This window comes from Ochotona curzoniae, unplaced genomic scaffold (assembly GCF_017591425.1).
Source record: "Ochotona curzoniae isolate NIBS_2020 unplaced genomic scaffold, NIBS_Ocur_1.0 scaffold_274, whole genome shotgun sequence".
Taxonomy (NCBI): Eukaryota; Metazoa; Chordata; class Mammalia; order Lagomorpha; family Ochotonidae; genus Ochotona; species Ochotona curzoniae.
In genome coordinates, this window is record NW_024467101.1 from 9,560,918 (window position 1) to 9,581,107 (window position 20,190).

General features: G+C 58.2%; 2 protein-coding genes across 2 annotated transcripts in view; both read left to right on the forward strand.

Moving 5' to 3' along the window:
- Nucleotides 1-1,537, forward strand: part of LOC121171885 (neural Wiskott-Aldrich syndrome protein-like) — a 1,605-nt gene extending 68 nt beyond the window's left edge. Inside the window, exon 2 of the mRNA XM_041003592.1 lies at nucleotides 809-1,537. Coding sequence (XP_040859526.1) covers nucleotides 809-1,537 — 729 coding nt within the window. The remainder of the gene's footprint in view (nucleotides 1-808) is intronic.
- Nucleotides 974-20,190, forward strand: part of MN1 (MN1 proto-oncogene, transcriptional regulator) — a 39,374-nt gene continuing 20,157 nt past the window's right edge. Inside the window, exon 1 of the mRNA XM_041003837.1 lies at nucleotides 974-5,931. Within this exon, the coding sequence (XP_040859771.1) occupies nucleotides 2,001-5,931 (3,931 nt within the window). The 5' untranslated portion in view covers nucleotides 974-2,000. The remainder of the gene's footprint in view (nucleotides 5,932-20,190) is intronic.

Sequence of the window (20,190 nt, forward strand, 5' to 3'; positions counted from 1 at the left end):
GTTCACGGTCTGCTCGAACCTTCAGGAAAAAAAAATCTCCAGGCACTGCAGACAGACAGCCGTGCGAGAGAGCGAGCGAGCGTCCACCCTAGGCGGAAGCTGTAAGAGGCACTGGGCGACTTGGCCAGTCCAGGAGCTTCGCCCGGCGACCCCATTGTCTGAGCGCCCCGCACCGCTCGCCGCCCACCTCCTCCCTTCCCGTCCCCCCCACCTCCCCAGCCCGGCAGGTCTCGCTTCGGTTGGGGGTGGGGAGTTGAGAACCAGTGTGACTGCCAAGGGAAGGGGGGCGAACAAAGCCAGGCTCCCGCCATTCTCCTCCGCCGGCGCCCTCTCCAGCAGCAGCAGCAGCAGCAGCAGCAGCAGCAGCAGCAGCAGCAGCAGCAGCAGCAGCCCGGTGCACCCGGACGCCGGCGCGCGCGCCCCCATGCCCCCCGCACCAGCGAACTGACGCCGGACCCCGAGGCGAGGCGGACCCCCCACTCCAGGAGCTAGGGACTGGTGCGGGTTCGTGTTGGGGGGCCTCGGGAACCAGGACCCGGGACCACCTTAAGAGCGAGCCCCGCCCCGGGACCGGAGCTCGGGTAGTGCTGATTGGTGCAAATGTAATGGCTGAAATTGATTGCTGAAATGCAAAACTTGTTGCTGCTTCTCCGGGCTCTGGGCTAGAGGCAGACAGAGAGAGAGAGAGGAGAGAGAGAGAGGGGAGCCGAGACCCTCGCGACGCCCCACGCAGAGCGGCCCCCCTCCCAAGCTCCCCGCCCCGCCAGCCTGCACAGGGGTGCGTGGACCACTCCCCCTCCCTCCAGAGCTGCCCCCGCCCCCCGATTCCGGGCTCCGCGGGCGCAGCAGGAACGCCTTCCCTGGGCTCGTCCAGCGTGGCCCCCCAACCCCGTGGTTCCGAGGGCGGGGGAACTCGCCCAGGCACCTCGGGCTTGGAGACGCAGGAAGCCGGCGCCTCCGAGCGACCCAAGCCCGCAACCTCTCCGCGCGCCCTCGCCTGCCTGCACCCGGCCAGACACCGAACGGAGCAGCAGAGAAAGGCGGCAGGCGGTGGACTTGGCCGCCGAGCGGCGCGCCCGGGCGCAGCGCACCGGCCCGGGAGGACTCGGCGAGCCGCGCCTTTCCTCCCACCCACCACTCACCTCCTCCCCGTTCCCCCTCCCCGGACCCCTGGCTTGCGCTCCAGCCTGCAGCTTTCTCGGGCTCCCGAGCCAGCCCCAGCGATGCCCAGGGCAGTCTCCAGCCTTCCTGCTCGCTGAAGAAGCAGCAGCTGCAGACGCCGCCACCGCCTGCCCGCTCACTCGCTCGCTTGCCCGGGGGCCGACAGGGACTGTGCGACAGGATCGTGCTCGGCGGAGGCTCAGGCTGCGGTGGCACGGCGGGGGGAAGGACCGCTCTGCCGGTGCCCCCAGCGCCCGTCGCGGCTGGGAAAAAGGTCTTCGTCCCCTGCCATCAGCTGCTCCCGCCACGGACTCTCGGAGGCTGCGGGCCGCGTCCTGGGGCTTCCCAGCCGGCCGGATCGGACTTGAGAAGGTGATAGCTCTGCTCTTCCAACCCCCTACCCGCCCCTTGCCCTCCACTTAACTTTTTTTTTTTTTTTTTTTTTTTTTGGTCCTCGTTCGCCTCGCGGCTCCGTCTAACCTTTACTGCTGCAAACCACTCGCGGCTGTGTGTGCCACCCGCCCCGGGCATGGGCCCCCCTACACGGGTCCTGGAGGCTCCGCGGCCTCGCAGGATGTGAGAGGCCCAACCCCCGGGGCAGAGCCAGAGCTTTGGGAGAGAAGCGGATCGCACACCGCCCCCCTCCACCCCCGCCCCCGGCCTCGGCACGACGGGCGGGCTGGTGGTGCGCGCTGTGTGCGCCCCCGCGGAGCTGAGCGTCCCGGAGCGCCCAGTCCCGGGCTGGAACGAGTAGCTGGCCGGAGGTGCGCGGCGGAGAGCAGGCTGTCATGCCCTATTGATCGGTCCTTGCCGCCCCCCTCCCGCACCCCCCGCCAAGTATGTTTGGGCTGGACCAATTCGAGCCCCAGATCAACAGCAGGAACCCGGGCCAGGGCGAGAGGAACTTTAACGAGAGCGGACTGAGTATGAACGCCCACTTTAAAGCCCCGGCTTTCCACACAGGAGGGGCCCCCGGTCCCGTGGACCCTGCCCTGAGCGCGCTGGGCGAGCCTCCGATCCTGGGTATGAGCATGGAACCCTACGGCTTCCACGCACGCGGCCACTCGGAGCTGCACGCAGGGGCGCTGCAGGCGCAGCCCGTGCACGGCTTCTTCAGCGGTCAGCAGCCTCACCACGGCCATCCGGGCGGCCACCACCCGCACCAGCATCACCCCCACTTTGGGGGCAACTTCGGGGGTCCAGACCCGGGCGCCTCGTGCCTGCACGGGGGTCGCCTGCTGGGTTACGGTGGAGGAGGCGGCGGCGGCGGTGGCGGCGCAGCCGGTGGCCTGGGCAGCCAGCCTCCCTTCACCGAGGGTTACGAGCACATGGCGGAGAGCCAGGGCCCGGAGAGTTTCGGCCCGCAACGGCCGGGAAACCTCCCGGACTTCCACAGTTCGGGTGCCTCGGGCCACGCCGTGCCTGCCCCCTGCCTGCCCCTGGACCAGAGTCCTAACCGGGCCGCCTCCTTCCATGGCTTGCCCGCCTCCAGCGGCTCCGAATCTCACAGCCTGGAGGCCCGAAGGGTGACGAACCAAGGAGCCGTGGACTCGCTGGAATACAATTACCCGGGCGAGGCGCCCTCGGGACATTTTGACATGTTCTCGCCCACGGACTCCGAGGCCCAACTGCCTCATTATGCAGCGGGCCGTCAGCTTCCCGGGGGTGCTTTCCCGGGCGCTTCGGCAATGCCCAGGGCCGCGGGTTTGGTGGGCTTGTCTAAAATGCACGCCCAGCCTCCGCCCCCGCCGCCGCCGCAGCAGCCCCCGCAGCAAACTCCGCAGCAGCAGCAACCGCCGCCACCACCGCACGGGGTGTTCTTCGAGAGGTTCAGCGGGCCCCGCAAGATGCCTGCAGGGCTAGAGCCCGGAGTGGCTTCCAGGCACCCGTTGATGCAGCCTCCGCAGCAGGGCCAGCCACCCCCGCAGTCGCAGCCCCCGCCTCAGCAGCAGCAGCCGCCGCCGCCGCCTCCGGGGCTACTGCTCCGGCAAAACTCGTGCCCGCCTGCGCTCCCGCGGCCCCAGCAGGGAGAAGCGAGCACGCCCAGCGGCGGCCTGCAGGACGGGGGCCCCATGCTGCCGAGCCAGCACGCCCAGTTCGAGTACCCCATCCACCGGCTGGAGAACCGGAGCATGCACCCTTACTCGGAGCCCCTCTTCAACCCACAGCACCCCGCGCCTCAGCAAGGGCCCAACCAGCGGCTGCAGCATTTCGATGCGCCCCCTTACATGAACGTGGCCAAAAGGCCGCGCTTCGACTTCCCGGGTAGCGCGGGGGTGGACCGTTGCGCTTCGTGGAACGGGAGCGTGCACAACGGTGGAGCCCTGGACAATCACCTCTCGCCCTCAGCCTACCCGGGCCTGCCTGGCGAGTTCACACCGCCCGTGCCCGACAGCTTCCCCTCTGGGCCTCCCTTGCAGCACCCAGCCCCGGACCACCAATCCCTGCAGCAGCAGCAGCAACAGCAGCAGCAACAGCAGCAGCAGCAACAGCAGCAGCGCCAAAACGCGGCCCTCATGATCAAACAGATGGCGTCGCGGAACCAACAGCAGCAGCGGCTTCGCCAGCCCAGCTTGGCCCAGCTAGGCCACCCCGGCGACGTGGGCCAGGGCGGCCTGGTGCACGGAGGCCCGGTGGGCGGCTTGGCACAGCCGAACTTTGAGCGCGATGGCAGCAGCGCGGGCGCGGGGCGCCTGGGCCCCTTCGAGCAGCAGGCGCCGCACTTGGCGCAAGAGAGCGCGTGGTTTCCAGGTCCGCACCCACCGCCCGGAGACCTGCTACCGCGCAGGATGGGCGGCTCAGGGCTGCCGGGCGACTGCGGCCCGCACGACCCTAGCCTGGCGCCTCCTCCCCCGCCTCCTGGGGGCTCGGGGGTGCTATTCCGAGGTCCCCTGCAGGAACCGCTGAGGCTGCCCGGGGAAGGCCACGTGTCCGCGCTGTCGTCGCCCGGCCTGCAGTTCGGGGGTAGCCTGGCTGGTCTGGGCCAGTTGCAATCGCCCGGGGCCGGGGTGGGACTGCCCGGAGCTCCCGCGGAGCGTCGACCCCCGCCGCCGCCGCCACCACCACCGGATTTCGCGGCGCCGGCGCTCGGGGGTCAGCCGGGTTTTCCGTTCGGCGCAGCGAGCCGGCAGGCCACCCCGCACAGCGGCCCAGGCGTGAACTCGCCCCCGAGCGCGGGCGGCAGCGGTGGTGGCAGCGGCGGGGGCTCGGGCGGGGGCGGCGGCGGTGGCTCGGGCGGGGGCGCTTACCCGCCGCAGCCCGACTTCCAGCCCAGCCAGCGCGCCTCGGCCAGCAAGCTAGGCGCGCTCTCGCTGGGTTCTTTCAACAAGCCCAGCTCCAAGGACAACCTGTTCGGCCAGAGCTGCCTGGCCGCGCTGTCCACTGCCTGCCAGAACATGATTGCCAGCCTCGGGGCGCCCAATCTGAACGTGACCTTCAACAAAAAGAACCCACCCGAGGGCAAGAGGAAGTTGAGCCAGAACGACCCCGATGGCTCGGCCGCGGCGGCCGTGGCTGGCCACCCGGGCTCGGATTACTTCCCCGGAGGGACTGCGTCCGGGGCCCCAGGTTCCGGAGTAGGAGGTGGCGGTCCGCCCGGGACCAGCAGCAGCGGCTCCAAGACGTCGGGGCCGTCTAACCCTCCCGCCCAGGGGGACGGCACCAGCTTATCCCCCAACTACACCTTGGAGGCCACGTCGGGGAACGACAGCAAGTCGGTCCCCGGGGGCGGCGGCCGGGGCCGGGGGCGCAGAAAAAGGGACAGTGGCCATGTGAGCCCTGGGACCTTCTTCGACAAGTACGCGGCGGCGGCTGCTGCGGCGGCGGCTCCGGACAGCGGGGGCGCGCCTGGGGTGAGCCCGGGGCAGCCGCAACCTTCGGGAGCCGGCGGCGCCAGTGGCAGTGGTGGTGGTCAGGTGGGCTCCGCCAGCGAGGCGCGCGGGGCCCCTACACCCCACGAGAAGGCTCTGACGTCGCCCACGTGGGCTAAGGGGGCCGACCTGCTGCTGGGGGACCAGCCGGACCTCATGGCATCCCTGGACGGCGGTGCCAAGACGGACGGGAGCTCGCCGCACGTGGGGGAGTTCGCCTCCGACGAGGTGAGCACCAGCTACGCCAATGAGGACGAGGTGTCGTCCAGTTCCGACAACCCCCCGGCCTTGGCTAGAGCCAGCAGGAGCCCGCTGGTGACCGGCTCGCCAAAACTGCCTCCCCGAGGGGTGGGCGTGGGCGCCGGTGAACACGGACCCAAGGCGCCTCCGCCTCCGCTCGGCCTGGGTATCCTGTCTACCTCTGCCTCCACCCCTGACAGCTACGGCGGGGGCGGGGGCGCCGGCCATCCGGGCACGCCGGGCCTGGAGCAGGTCCGGACCCCGACCAGCAGCAGCGGTGGTGGTGGCGGTGGCAGCGGCGGCAGCGCCCCTCCGCCCCCCGACGAGATCCACCCGCTGGAAATCCTTCAGGCCCAGATCCAGCTACAGAGACAGCAGTTCAGCATCTCCGAGGACCAGCCCCTGGGGCTTAAGGGCGGCAAGAAGGGCGAATGCGCCGTCGGGGCGGCCGGCGCACAGAACGGAGATGCCGAGCTGGGCAGCTGCTGTTCCGAAGCTGTCAAGAGCGCCATGAGTACGATCGACTTAGACACCCTGATGGCCGAGCACAGCGCCGCCTGGTACATGCCCGCAGACAAGGCCCTGGTGGACGGTGCGGACGACGACAAGACGCTGGCACCCTGGGAGAAGGCCAAGCCCCAGAATCCCAACAATAAAGAAGGTACCCGCGCGTGCGCTCTTGTCCCCTGCTCCATACCCACTGCTGGCCCTTGACCCTTGGCTCACTTGGGACCTCTGCTGGAGGCTGGCCGACCCTGCTCAGAGCCTTCCCCCCTCTCCCTTACTTTGGTCCCACCCAGCGCTGGGGGGTGGGAGCGCACTCGTGCATGCCTTGTCTACCTGGCCCAGGTGCTGCCGTTCAGCAGACTAACCCCACGGGGTTCCCTTTGGGAAACTCCAGGCCAGTCCTTGCTCCCTGTCCTAGTGTTCTTGAGTTGCTGGTGTGTGTGTGGGGGGGGTACCCAGTGTCTTGGGGGTAAGCACCCCCCTTGTATCCCAGCGTCCTTGCAGCTTCCTCTACTCTTTTAGGAGTTGGGTGCCCCCCTCCCCCTTTCCCAGGAAGTTGTGTTAACACCTGCTGTAACCTTTCCCCCAGTTAGTGCCGACTTTGGTGGTGGTGGTGGAGGTGGAAGTTAGCACCCTAGCATCCTTCAGAGGGAGCTTCTGACATCTGCTCCTTAATGAAGAGCTGTTTGTCTTCTTAACTTTTAGAATTTAGTGGGGGGCACTAGGGAGCTGTCTGCTTGTGAGAGGTAGGTAACCTTTCCAGGGTCCGTCTCCTTGACATTTGGTGTGGCACCTTGCTCCCCGCTCCCCGGGACTGGGCAGGTTGGGATTTCTTGGGCAGAGAGAGCAGCTCCCCTCGATCTGCACATCATTTGTGGTTGGAGCAGGGAGACGTATTCCTAAGACACAAAGGACTTACGTTGGTCAGTAGCATGCTTGGTGTGGGTGACAGATGTTCCGTCCCAGCTCTCGTTTGCATTTAAGGGACCCCCTCATTCCCCCCAACCCCGCTCCTTTCAAGGTTTTGAGGTCTTTAAGGTGGGAGGGATGGGAAAGAAGAAGTAGACACCTCCACCACCTCAATCTCTGGCTGGTCTGTAATAGCAGTTCTCTTTAACCTGCACTTAACTGCTGCTGCGGCACATGCCTGTTTCATTTTAATAGGGCTTTAAAAATATATAGCTAATGGATTCCTAAAAATTAGGTACTACCCTTCCTTCATGTGCCTCCCTCTACCACACATACTTCTATTGGAGACCCTAGCGGAAGCCTCTTGGTCTCACCAGGCGGACTGTGGCCAGGTGGAGACGGACTGGCGATTGGACCCCGTCTTTCTTACCAAATACGTTCCTCAGTTCTTGCCTTGGGTACTTCCCCGTCTGCCTTCTCTCTTCCCAACCCTCTCCTACATTGCAATATCTCTTGACCCTAGATTTAAGGTGAGGGTAGGTTTCAGGAGGAGGAGGAGGGCCGGGCTGGAGTTGGTGTGGGGGTAATTCCTAACTCGGGGTGTGTGTATGGGGGGGCAGGTTTCAGGGTGCCCATCCCAAGGAGCTTTCCTACTCAGGTTTGGTGCCTCATGGAAATGGCCTGAAGGCTTTTCTCTTTGTCTGCCCTACTGCCCAGCCCGGGGCCGCCCGGCTGCGCACTCTCTCACTTGAAGCGGGGTATTTAGCATGCGTGACAGACACTGGGACCAGCCATCAGCATTCTACAGCTTTCTCCCAGGCAAGGCCATAAATTGGTTAGTTTGGGACCCTCGGTTTCTTTCTTTCTTTCTTTCTTTCTTTTTTTTTTTAATGGAGTTGGACATAGCATCCTGCTGACTGCTTCCCTCCCCGCGTCCCTCTGTCCCGCTCCCTTCTCTTTTATTTTCTTGTACACAACATCTCGATCTGGCCCCAATCGATCGATAGCTGGTTAGCGCAAATCTCAGCCGTGTCACTCCTACCTGGGCTGGCCTGCCTGCCCCTCCTCCACTTCTCCCTTCGTCTCCCATTCCACACTCACCCCCTCTCCATAATGAAGAACCTATTGGCCAAAATTGAGTGAGAAAAGTTAAAAACAAAGCAACACAAACTCAGTTTGTAGAATGAAGCAAGAAAAAAAAAAAAAAACACAAAACCCGTAGTGCTTATCCTATTGAATCTTGGTATAGGCTGGGTGGAGAAGAGAGAGATCCTCATGAGACTGTGTACCAGGAGTCTGTCCCTTCCCAGTTCTTGTGTCCTTACACAGGGAGGCCCGAATGCAAGCTGAGAAGGCAGAAAAGGTCATGACGGAGACCATTTGTCTTGTTGGTGTCATCTACAGCGGAGTTAGCTGGGCACGCGTATTTGTGGGAAACGGTGGCTGGTCCCTCTGGGGTTGCCATGAGACCCTCTGCAGATGGAGCAGAGGTCCAGGGATTTCCTTCAGAGCCTGATGGAGCCGGACGCCTCGGGCTGGGACTCCTGCTGGACTTCCTGTGTCTGCCACTCTGTCAAGAGGGAAGGACCAGTTCTTAGTTGGAGCGTTGCATCGGGGTCGGTGGATGCTCCCAGCAGCCTTGACGCGGGTTGCTTATGGCTCTGATTCCTATTCCTGCTCCCTGACAGGTCGTAAATAAGGATGATTTCAACTTTTCAATCGGATAACACCCTACAGTTCTGACTGTGCATGCTGGCTAAGTAGGTGTATAGGGCTGCTTCTGGCTCCACTGTCTCACTGAAAATCAGAGCAGAACCCGAGAGGGAAGAGATGAGGGGGACAAAAAAAATCCCAAATGAGGAAAAGCAAAATGTCCTGAATTCCTTGCACATGTTGCCTAGGGGCCGCTAGGCCAGGGAGCTGTGATGTCCAGTGGCTCTTGGCATCTCCTCCCAGCAAGCATGGTGGTCCATGCTCCTCCCCTGTCCCCCGTCCCCTCTCCGACGAAGCCCGCTCGTGTCATGATATTTTGTCACGCCATAAAACACACCGCTGCTGATGTGATTAAATATTAACACCGTTTTGGAAATTCTCCTTTCCGATAACAAAATGTGAGCCACCAGCCGAGCTCGGATTGGTTGGAAGGATGGCATGAGGTGTGTGGCGACTGGTTTGGGCCCAAGTGACTGTATAGGTTGTGTCCGTAGGCTGGTGATGGGTAGGTGGACATGCTCTTAAAGTCCAGGCCAGGAGCCCATGGAGCGAGGCACTGGGTTTGCCCAGGAGGACCGTGTCCCCAGAATTCTTCATCCAACTCCCAGATTCCTGCCACTTTAAGATATGAAAGCTTTAGGTCTGTATAAACTTGGGTCTGGGGGAGGTGTGGTGGGGGACAGGCAAAGAAAGAATAGCTTGAGGGTTGGGTCTAGGGTGACAGGAGGTCGCGAATTGTTTTTGTTGTTGTTGTTGTTAATATCTTCCCTCCATTGATTCATTCCCTAAGCAGCAGTGTCTGCTGGAGCTGTGTCTATCCAAAGCCAAGAGCCTGGAGCCTCTTCTGGGTCTCCCACACGGGTGCAGGGTCTCCCAAGGCTTTGGGCCGTCCTCGACTGCCAACCCAGGCCACAAGCAGGGAGCTGGATGGGAAGCGGGGCTGCAGGGATTAGAATGGACACCCATGTGGGATCCCGGCGTGTGCGAGGCGAGGACTTTAGCCACTAGGCTACTGTGCTGAGCCCTAGAGTGAGTTTTCAGAGAGTTTGCAAAATTGTCCACTTGACTTTGCAAAAGGTGCGTGTGTGGCTATAGTGAAATTGCCAGAGAGAGAAGGCAAGTGCAATAGGCTATGAAAAAATTGATGATTATAGAGAAAGAGAAAAAATAATAGCAGATCGATCACAGATATTACATCAGAAAACGTGCGTTTTTCTCTTCCTGCCCCCAGCGATTTTCAAAAGTTGAAATGGCTTTTTTTTTTTTCCATAGTGAGTTGATCTGAACTTACTTTCTCTGCGAATATTCCTGCATCTTACTTAACATGGGAGCTGGACTCCACATGCTGTCAACCCAGACGCTGGGCTTAAAGTCCACAGACCATCCTGCCGTCACTTTTATTATTATTTTGGTTCCCAAGAGTGGCATCTTCATGGTAGTGCAGGGGCTATTTTTGGAGTTTCACGCCCCTCTCTCAACGTTCCAGGCAGAATGGAATAAAGCAATGTGGAGGTACAGGGGGTAGCCGAAACTTGTGCACTTTGCCTGGACCTGGGTTAGACCCCTCTGATGGTGGTGCCAGTGGTTCTAGACTCCGGAGCCAATACCAAAGAAAACCCGCTGTTTTCTCAGTTTGGTTTACCTCCTTCCTGCCCTGTGGGGAGGATTGTGAAGGCTCGCTTAGACTTGTTTGGAGAAATCAAGAAAGCTTGCAATTCCATTTCCCTTTCGAAGCCGCTCAGCACGGTCACCAGCCTCCGTGTGTGTGTGTGCGTGTGTGCGTGTGTGTGTGTGTGAGCATGCTTGCACACAACTCACTCAGAAAAGTCTGGAAGAAGTAACCTAAGACTGTGCAGGTGTTAATCAGGGGTAACATAAACAGAGAGAGCCCTCTTTTGTGTGGGGAACCTGCCTGCTCCCCGGCTCACTCAGGACATACAACTACTGTTCTTCGGTGCTTGCTGAATATTTCATGGCTATAATAAACCTGTCTTCTTTGCTCGGCTCCTGACATAAAACCCCCAACCTAGCCCACATCTGCAATTAGGCATTTCTGCTAAATATTAATAAAGGACAGGAGTGTTGTAGGGGGCTGGAAGCTTAGCCGTGTTGAACTTGTCAGGGTGGCTGTCGATGACTTTTTCTCTAGCTGTTTCGATGATCAATAGCTGTTGATTTCCACGACGAAAGATTTATATATACACACACACACACACACACACATATATATTTCTTCTCTTCTTAGATCTATAAATACACACAACTTTGGCAGGTGAGAGGGCTTTCCTCATGGGTAGTTTGCTTTCCCATTCATTCATTTAGATTTCTTCGGAGGCCCCTTCGGACCGGAAATCAGGCACCATTAAAATGTACTTTCTTTTATTGCGACTTCGGGGTGGGGAGCGGCAGGCAGGGTTTGGCTCATCTGGTTTTCTCTGTTTGTCCATGCGATTCTATGATTCGTGGTACGGTTGTGTTTCGGTTTCCACTAAGAATCTTACTAGATCCTGGTCCCAAGTTCCTGGATCCCTTCTCCTGATCGACAATGGGTGGGGCTGTCAACAGGTGGGGCGGGCCGGGTGGGATGAGGGCAGGACACATGTTCCCTGCGTGCTAGGGAGAGCTGGAGTGTGTGATGGGGATGGCCCGGGGTCCCCTCCGCACACCCGTGTGCTGGCACAGTTGGCACCGTCGCTCGTGACCGACCTGCTTCTCTCTGGCTGAGTGACAGGAATGTGGGATCGTGTTCTTGGCTCCGGGAGTGTTTAGGAGATAAATCGTCTTAGGAAGGAATATTGTATTTACCTCTGTTTGATTCATTTTACAGATGAAAAGGCCGTGGCTTTGTATAATAGGATCAGATGTCGGAGAGAGGGGAGGCCGCCCAAACACATGGCAACATGAAAGCACCAAATCCCAACAGCCACCTCCGACAGCGGGGCCCTCGTTCGATGTGGGGGGGGGGGATGTGCGGGGCAGGGTTGTCCCTGGGACGTGCAGCTCTGATCCTGGGCCTTGCTGCTTGTCTGTGTCTTAGCACCCTAGGCTGAGTCTGGGAGAGGCTGGAGGGGCCCCCACTTGGAGGTTTTGACTCGTGTCTGCCTGTTTTCGCTGTTTGTTTAGGGGTGTGTGTGTGACACCTATTTGTGGATGCATCTGGACTGGACAGAGTTGAGTGTGGGATGGGATGGCTTGTGGCAGAGAAGCTGATGTATGCCGCGAGGAGAGATGTTTGCAGCTTTTTCAAGTTTCTCACATGCCCGCAAGACCCAGGTGAGGCAGTCTAGGTCTAGGGACTGGGTGGGTAGGGATCCAGCTTGCAAACAGATGTCCCCCTTGCCCCAGGCCAGGAGTTGGTGTCAGGGCTGGGGGAGGCTACTTCCAAGGAGTAGCAAGCAGGACCTCCCGCCCATCTTTCTTTCCAGTGTCTTGCGGCCTGTGGAGGAGTCATCCCTGGACCCCCCATCTGGCCCGCACACATGTGCACACACGTGTACACGCAGGCAGGCATGTGCAGAGCCAAACGTGTTTTTACGCAGTCGGGATGTTCTTGCTTAAGCTCCCCGCTAATCTGCTTTCTGAGCGACACGCAAAGCAAGGAGTTCAGGACTCCCGACTTGATGGTCTTGGCTGACAGGTTCTGATACCGTACAGGACCATGAAGGAGTGTGCTGGTCCTAAAAATAGAGGGAAGATTTTTGAAGATCCTAATTACAGAATCTCAATCTCTTCCCCTCCCCTCCTGGCCCCAGGGCCTCCTGGGCCGAGGCCGACTTTGATCTGTAGGCTTTCAGACGCACGCACGCATGGCGAGAGTTGAGCCCGAGTTTTATGCGTGAGCGTGGCGGTCTCTCTCTCTCTCTCCCTCTGGCCGACACCAGTTTCCTGGCCAGAGAGGGATCTTTGAATCATTGCAACACTACTTCTCAGTTCTGCAAATTCCTTTCCCGTAGCGTCATCTTTTGGTACCAGTGATAGGGCCGGCTGGGACTGTGCTGGCAGCTCAACCGGCAGACCCCAGCGCAACGCCCCCCGCTTATGGTCCATCCCTTCCTCCCTCTCCCCTACCCCCAAAGACTAGAAGCAGGGCACCTCAAAGGAGGAGGAGGTGGCAGCGGGATCCTGGCTCAGTCTGTTCTCTGGGTTTCTCAACCCAAAGGTGGCACCCGATGGCTTCCCAGCTGTCACGTAGGTGACAGGGCTTCACATAGTCTCCCCTGTACCATCAGGGGGGAGGCGAGAAGGTACCTGTGTTTGCTTCTGGGGAAACTGCAACCGCAAAGGAGCAGATAGCCGAGCGGATTTCGGTGTCCTGGGGGGAGGGCGACTCTGCATGGTTGCGGATGTGGTGGTGACACGGACCCAGGCCTAGCTTTGTGCGTGCCCATCATTGGTGCTGAAGTTCAGACAGCAAGCAGGATTTTGAACCAATCTCTCCCTGCTACCAACTACAACGGCCAGCTGTGCGCCCTCCCAGAGAAGGGGCACCAATAAGAGAAGCTGCCACAGAGTCCCGAGCCTGAACTTGACAAGGCCAGGGTGGAGTGGTGGGCAGGTGGGGAGGAGGGGGGGTGTGGCGTGGGTGCCTTGCTGAGTGAGGTCCCCCTCCTGGAGCACCCCCTCACCGCTGTTTCCTCTCAAAGTAGGATCAGGAAGTGAACCTCCTGGCTCTCGCGCGCGTGACTTTTTGCCAACTGCACGTACCTCCTCGCCCGTGCCCCTGCCCCCCAGTGCCCTTGAAACAGGAGGCAGTTGAGGTGAATGGGTGGGAGTACCATCGCTGAATGTTCCGGAAGGAACATCTGAACCTGGTAGAACCAAGTCCCAATCTACACTTAGGTTCCTGGTGGTAGCATGAGGCAAGGCTTTGTAGTCTAATGCCCGAAGCCCGCAGCATTCAGGAACTCAAGTTGTTGCCCGCCTTGCCCAATGGGGAGAAGTGGCTGGAGATGGGCTTGATTGTGTGGATTGAAAATCTCCGTGTTTTTGAGATTTTCAAGAGTCTGCACTTAAAACTTAGGACCAAAAAAAACAAGGGGTACCTTGTTTGGTGTTTCTGGTTTTCTTTGGGGGGTGAGTTCCAGAGACTCGAAGTGGCCGTTACTGGGCAGACCATGCGCACACATCCTCGGCTTCCTGCTCTGTGGGTCAGGCCAGGACAAGGGGTCATGCAGCACCCTCTTCTGAGGGGATGCTGTCCTGTGATGCCCTTGGCCTTGTGGGATGACTAGCAGTGTCCACCAGGAGCGAGACTCCTCTTGACTTGAGAAGTGGGGTACGGGCTTGCCCTCCCCGAGACTCCTCAAAGCTGTTTCTTGTATTAGCCTGAGCTGAGGAGCTATTGAGGAGAAGGACGCCATGGGCTCAGTCCCTGCCCTTTTCTGGACTCTTGGAAAAAAGCCCTGGATCATTCGAGTCCGATGCGGACTCCCTGCCCCAGCTGGCCAGCAGCCAGAAGGCTGAGGCAGAAACACCACCAACTAGAAATCAGAATGGAAATTGGGGTGCAGCTTCTTTTTCTTGGGCGTGAGGGACGGATGGGACCCTGAGACATGAGTTTGTATAAGTTGGAAAGCTGTTTGGAGTTCAAGTGTGGAAAATAATTTCTAACTGTAAAGTTACCAGAATGCTATCTTTTGAGCAAGGCTGATGGTGCGGGGCGGGGAGGTGGGAGTGTGTGTCGCGGGGGAGAAGTAGGGGACCCTGTCGGCAGGTATAACAAAGGACAGAAAGTTCTTGGCTGGGAATCCCCCTCCTGGGTTTGGAGCGCCACAACGGCCACAGGTTGGCAGGGGGGAACAGGCGTGGGAGGCCCTGGATGACCACGCCATGGGCCTGTTAGCAATCAGGGCTCATTTTCATGTCATTCCTAACCCCAGGCGGGCACACGGCATGGCGCGCGGGTGCTGGGTGAGCTCAGGGTCTGTGAGAGGAGCCGGCCCCACGTGGCCTGCTGCAGCGGAAAGATGGTTTCTCTTTAGGACCCTACAGAGGGGGTCCCTCCTCACCCCGGAGGCTCCCCTGCCCAGGCCCTCCTGAGCTCCTCCAGAAGCAGCTCCAGGCAGCACCCACGGGTTTCTAGAAGCTTAAGACTTCTAGATTTTTCCTTTCTGTTCAGTGGCAGGTAAAAAGGGGGAGCCCCAAGTCAGTGAAGAATTCAGCAAGAGGGAGACTTCCCCGGCTTGGGATCCACTGAGTACATAGAGAAGCTGGGGAGTCACCGTTGCCCTCACCACCTTCCCCACAAGCTGGCCACTGAAGCCCCCCTTACACACACACTCACACACACACACACACACACGATGCTTTTGTTGCCTGGCTTACTTGGCTAAAAACAAATTGCCCATTTGCATCGCCTGCAGCATGATGCTGGCTGCCTCACATTTTAAGAAAAAGAGTTCTGTGGGCCAAGATGTGGCTTTAAAAAATATATATATATATATATATATATGATCTTCAGCCCACAACCATTATTCCTACAACTGTTTGGGCATTGAGTGTTGGGTGTCTTTTGTCAGTTTCTCACCTGCCGATGTACAGGATACACCTGTTCACGTGACAGGGGTGGGTGGTGGGGCGGGGGAGAGCCTCCTTCCAAATCTTGTCGCAAACTAGAAAAACTCTTCATCCTTCCCGAGTAGGTTCTCATGGGCCGTTCTGTGGACCGTGCAGCTGGGAGCGGAATTTTATTGATCCTCCTCGTGGTCAATTTTGGCCAAATTTGTAATCCCGTTAGCCCTTGCCCAGGGGGTGGGGTGTTGATGAATGCTGTGGTACATTTCTCTCTTTGGGGTCAATCTCGTTAATAAGCAATTATTGTATGCTCAGTGTGGGAGAGGTATTCTGCAAGGATTAGCGTGTGTGTGTGAGAGAGAGACAGAACATTCATGGGGCCCTTGGCTGTCATAGAATAATGTCCCCCCGGGTCGGTTCCCATCATCTTTCTGGGACAGGAAGGGGGCTTCAGCTGTCACTTCATAAACCCGACTCACAGAGTGTGGTGTTCTTGGGTGCTGGGAGGCAAGGGACGGTGTGGACAGGCGGCTTTTTCCTGCTTTGGAATGCCTGCTACCTTGCTTGGTGGTGGTAGTGGTGGTGGCGGTATTGATGGTGGGACATACGTGTGTATGTATGTGTGTGTGTGTGTGTGTGTAACTTGCACAAAAACGTATGCCTGACTGCCGGAGAAGGAAGAAAAAAAGTCCTCCAAAAGTTGCAGAAAGAAAACAAAACAAACCCAAAACACTGGCTTGGCCCTTGGGCCTTTTTTGAATGCTGACTGCTCAAGCAGGGAGCAGGTGTCATGGTGGGGCACTCCCAGGGCTTCTTGGAGCACCCCCTTTCCATGGAGGGCTCCCCAACAGCCTTTCCAGGCTGCCAATTGTAGCCCCTTTCAGGAACCACCGCCAGCTAGCTGCTGTGGCCCAGAGCGGGGTTCCCTGTGCGATCAGTCCCATTTCCCTCTGCCGTGTCTCCTTATGCGTCTGTGTGTGCGTGACTTACACCTGTCCAGTGCCCGCTCTGCACAGCCCGGAGGGCCCTGGCGGAGTCGATTCTTCTCTGAGCCGGCCTGGGAGGATTCCGAGGTGCCTGGGAAACAGGCATTGGGAACAAAAAAGATGCGATTTATTTTTATGTGGGCCCGTTAAAGCCTAATGGGGGTTGGTGTCTGGACTTAACACTAAAGAGTGTCTTTAGCGAACCCCTAAAAACCGGAGTCATGTCTGGTCATTACAACACCCCCAGCCAGGCTCCTAAATCTTCCAGATGCATGTCTGGGTGATGGTGGTGCTTGGGGGTGACTGGCAAGCAGGACATACCTGTTGCCTGGATGGCCTATCATTATGATAGTTCTGGACTTGGGCAGGATTTATGGACTAGCCAGTTCTGGGACAGAGCTACCCAAGGCTTTCTGCTGCCTGCTGGCAGGGGCCTCACCAGTGCCCCCAACCGCCACTCCCCAACACGCACTCCGACATCCATCCCAGCCCCTGCATTTCCTTAATGAATTAATTGAGCTCCCGGCATTTGGTATTAAGTAAGTAGTTATTTGGGGAATCCCAGAGAGAAAACGTTGGAAGACTTTTTTTTGTTGTTGTTGTTGTTTCTATAACTTTTTTGGTGAAAATAACAAACTGTACGTTTTTGAATTTGGGGACACGTTGGCATCCGGGCACACAACATTTCGGGGTACAGTGCTATCTATGGGTGCGACGTGGCCACAGCCGCGCCTGTGTGTTCGCTCCTTACGGGAGAATGTTTTTTTCCACGGTGGCGAGCAGCAGGGCTCGCTGGCCAAGGCGCTGAGTCCGACTGCGCTTGCTTTTCAAACGGAGAGACTTGGTTTAATGGGAAAATAGCATAGGGCTCTCTTGGTGTGTTTGTGTTAGCATTTAAAAATAGCTTGTTTTTAGATTCCCGATGTCAGCCTTTCCCTGTTTGCTGGCTGGATGGGTATCCGTGTATGCGTGTACACACACGTGTGTTTGCGTGTCTACATGCGTGTGCGTGAAGCAACTCCAACAGGCGCAGCCCCGTAAGACAGCGCTCGGAAAGTTTGAGGAAAGCGAAATGAAAAGAGGCTTTCCCTGTTGCAGGAACCTTTGAAATGCATGTAGGTTTGTGTAACACACATAACTGTGTGTACGCTTGTTCACACACACACACACACACACACACACACACAGTCTGCCAAGCATTTGTGCGAATTTTGTGTCATGGAAAAACAAAAAAAAGAGGTACCTTTTTAAGGAGATGTTCTGAACCCCCTTAAACTTGTCTCTGAATTCCACTTGCCCCCAACTTTGGGAAGTACCCCGGGGATGTAGTGATTGGTTACCCTTGCACGGATAAAAAGTGTGTTTGTTTGGAGATTGAAATCAGCAAACCCCTGCCCCAGCAGTATCGATCTTTTTTTCTTAAAAACAAAACAAAACAAAAAAAACCGAAAAACAAAAATCAGGACCCGGGCTTGTGTATTTGCGGAGGGCCCTGTTGGAGCTGGTTTTCGGCGGGGTGTGTGAATCTTGTGTGTTGGAGGCACCGAGGGCCACCCGCAGCCCCGAGGCCCCCGCTGAGGGTCGCAGAGAGGCGGAGGAGATTGTCAATGGCTTATGCAGAAAAACCATTTAGATAAAAATGCAATTTTCCCTCCTGAGCAGAGTGCTAGGATTTAATAGCAGATTCTTTCTAAATGGATATTTTGATATTATATTTTTTCCCCCTAATGAAATTCTTTTCCCAAACAGGAGCATGTTCTCTTTTTAAACTTTTGTGTGCAACTGATCTGTGGGTTTTTTAAGCCCACGGAAAAAATAAAAAAAAAACCCGTGTCCCAGCTTGCAAAGGGGGGCTCCGTCTCCACCTTGGTCCGTCCGGTGTCTTGGACGTTTGCGGGTCAGGGCGCGGCGGCTCCGTCTGCTGATGGCTCCCGTAAAAGCGGCATTTCAATTTGTCTTTCCTTCTCGCTGGGCAACTTCGGGTGGGTTGGGTTTGGTGGGTTTTGTCAACCAAGAGAAGCTGCTCCTGAAATCTGAGCCGTTCGTGGTGACCTCCAGTCTCAGGGCATCTCCCATGATCCTCTTGGTATGGCCTCCTCCCTCTGACTGGTGGGAGACAGCCAGGGGTTGGGGGTGCGGGGAGGCCCAGGTGCCTGCCCTGCCCTGCCCAGTGGCTTTGTGTGACAGACAAGGGGGTGGGGTGGGGAGTGGGGGAAGGGGCTCTTTGCAGCTCCCGTTTCTCCCGGCAGGGCCTGCCCGTGGAGGAGCCATTTGGGGACCAGGGCAGGCTCACCTCTGTCTGGAAGGCCAGCTTCACGCACAGTGGCTAACGCCTATGCGGATGGCAAGTGCCCGTGGCTCTGGCTGCCACTGTGGGCCAGCGTCTGCTGGCCCAGTTTTCTTTGCCCGGTGTGTGTGTGTGTGTGTGTGTGTGTGTGCGCGCGCGTGTCTGTGTGTATGTGGTCTGGCCTTGGCTGTTGAGTCCAGACTGACAAGTGTGGGTGTAGTCTGGAATCGCATGCCTGAAGCTTTCTCGGTCACCACCATGGCACGGTGGAGAGTGGGGAGTTTGGGTAAAAACAACAAACAAACAAACAAAGAACTAAGTTTGGAGGGGTTGGGGTGACAAGTGCTTGATTTCATGATAAAGATACAGTCCCCGTCGGAGCGCCCAGGCCCAGTCCTGGCTCTGCCTTCCTGTTGCTGCTCAGCAGAGGATGACTCAGGTCCTTGGGTCCCTGCCACCCACATGGAAGACCCGGATGGAGATCCAGAGCCCAGGCTTTGGCCTGGTCCAGCCCTGGCTGCTGTGGGCATTTGAAAAGTGAACCAGTGGAGGGAAGATACTTTCTCTCTCTTTCTCTGCCTTTTAGGTAAAGTGGAAAAAACCAGATTCTAGGGTGGCAAGTACCTTCTCCTACTTTTGTTTTCTTTCTCTATGTTTTTGCCAGCCTTGAGACCTAAAGCCCAGAGAGGGCAGGCAACGCCACCAAGGCCACACAGCACAGGCACCGAATGGACCACCTGGCGCAGGGAAGCCTTAGGTGTCCCTACCTACTTCTGGAACCTCCTCCTCCTCTGAGGTGGAGGGGGTGGGCACTGGGCGCTGATTCTGCCCGGCCAAGCCTTGTGCATGGCCAGAGCTGGAGCTTCTAAAACCAGGCGTTTCCAAATCTTTCTATAGACAGCACCTGGTGCCAGCTGCCCTGGCCTGGAGGTGCACAGCACCTAGGACGTGGGCTTGACCTTGACGGACCTTCCTTAGCATTGGGTCCCTGGGCCTAACATTTCATCTTGTCAGTTGTGTGATTCATAGAGGGGGCTCTGAGGATGGCACAGAATGAGTTCAGCTAGCTGTGTGATCCTCGGCAGCTTGCTTGACCTCTCTGTGTCTCTGCAGCTAGGGACGGGGAGGAACCAGCAGGTTCATCAGCCTGCACGCTGACATTCGGAGGAAGTGGGGCAACAGCGGCTTGTATGCATCACCTGCTACCTGCCAGGTACTTTGTAGGCAGTGCAGCTTAGACCCATCTTAGGGATGGGGAGATTGAGGCACAGAAGGGAGCTATACCAGGCTGTGTTGCAGCTGCTGGGCATGGGACCCGCTCTTGGGACAACCCAGTAAACATCACTGAGTCACCCCAAGACACGATGGGCGGGAAGCCTTAGAGCCTTGGGGCTGGCGTGTGGCCGTGGAGGGTGGAGGGATGAGGTGGATGCAGATCCGGTCCACGTCGGTATGGGGAGACTCGGTGCAGATGAGGGGGTAGCAGTCCTAGGATGGTCGGGCCCCAGTTGCTGGTGGTGGCTACACCGCGAGTTCTGGTGGTGGGGGATTGAGTTCAGGCAGGCCTGGGTTCCATCTCAACGGTGCCTCTTCTGTACTGGGTGACCTGAAACATGTGGTTCTGCCTCTCTGGGCCTCCGTGGCTCCATTTGCAACACGGACTTCATTCTGCTTGTGTGGAACTCCAGTAGCCAGCTGATGTCTGCTGATGAAACGGGGGTGATCCTCAGCCCAGTCCCAGCTGCCGCGGGAGTTTCAGGGTCTCGAGAGTGACAAACTGGTGGTCCTCAGGCTTGGCCGTGCGCCCAGGGGGCTACTTGGCCATCATGACAGCGGGCAGAGGGGCTGGTGAGTCTGCCACGTCACCCCCCTCACTGCCCGTTGTAGCTCCCCCGGCAAACCCTGCCGCTGCAGCCGTGAGTGCTTAACTCCAGAAAGTGAGTAACTGTCACGGACAAATTTAGTGTAAGACTCAAAATCTGGCACTAGGATCAGGCGCAAAAAG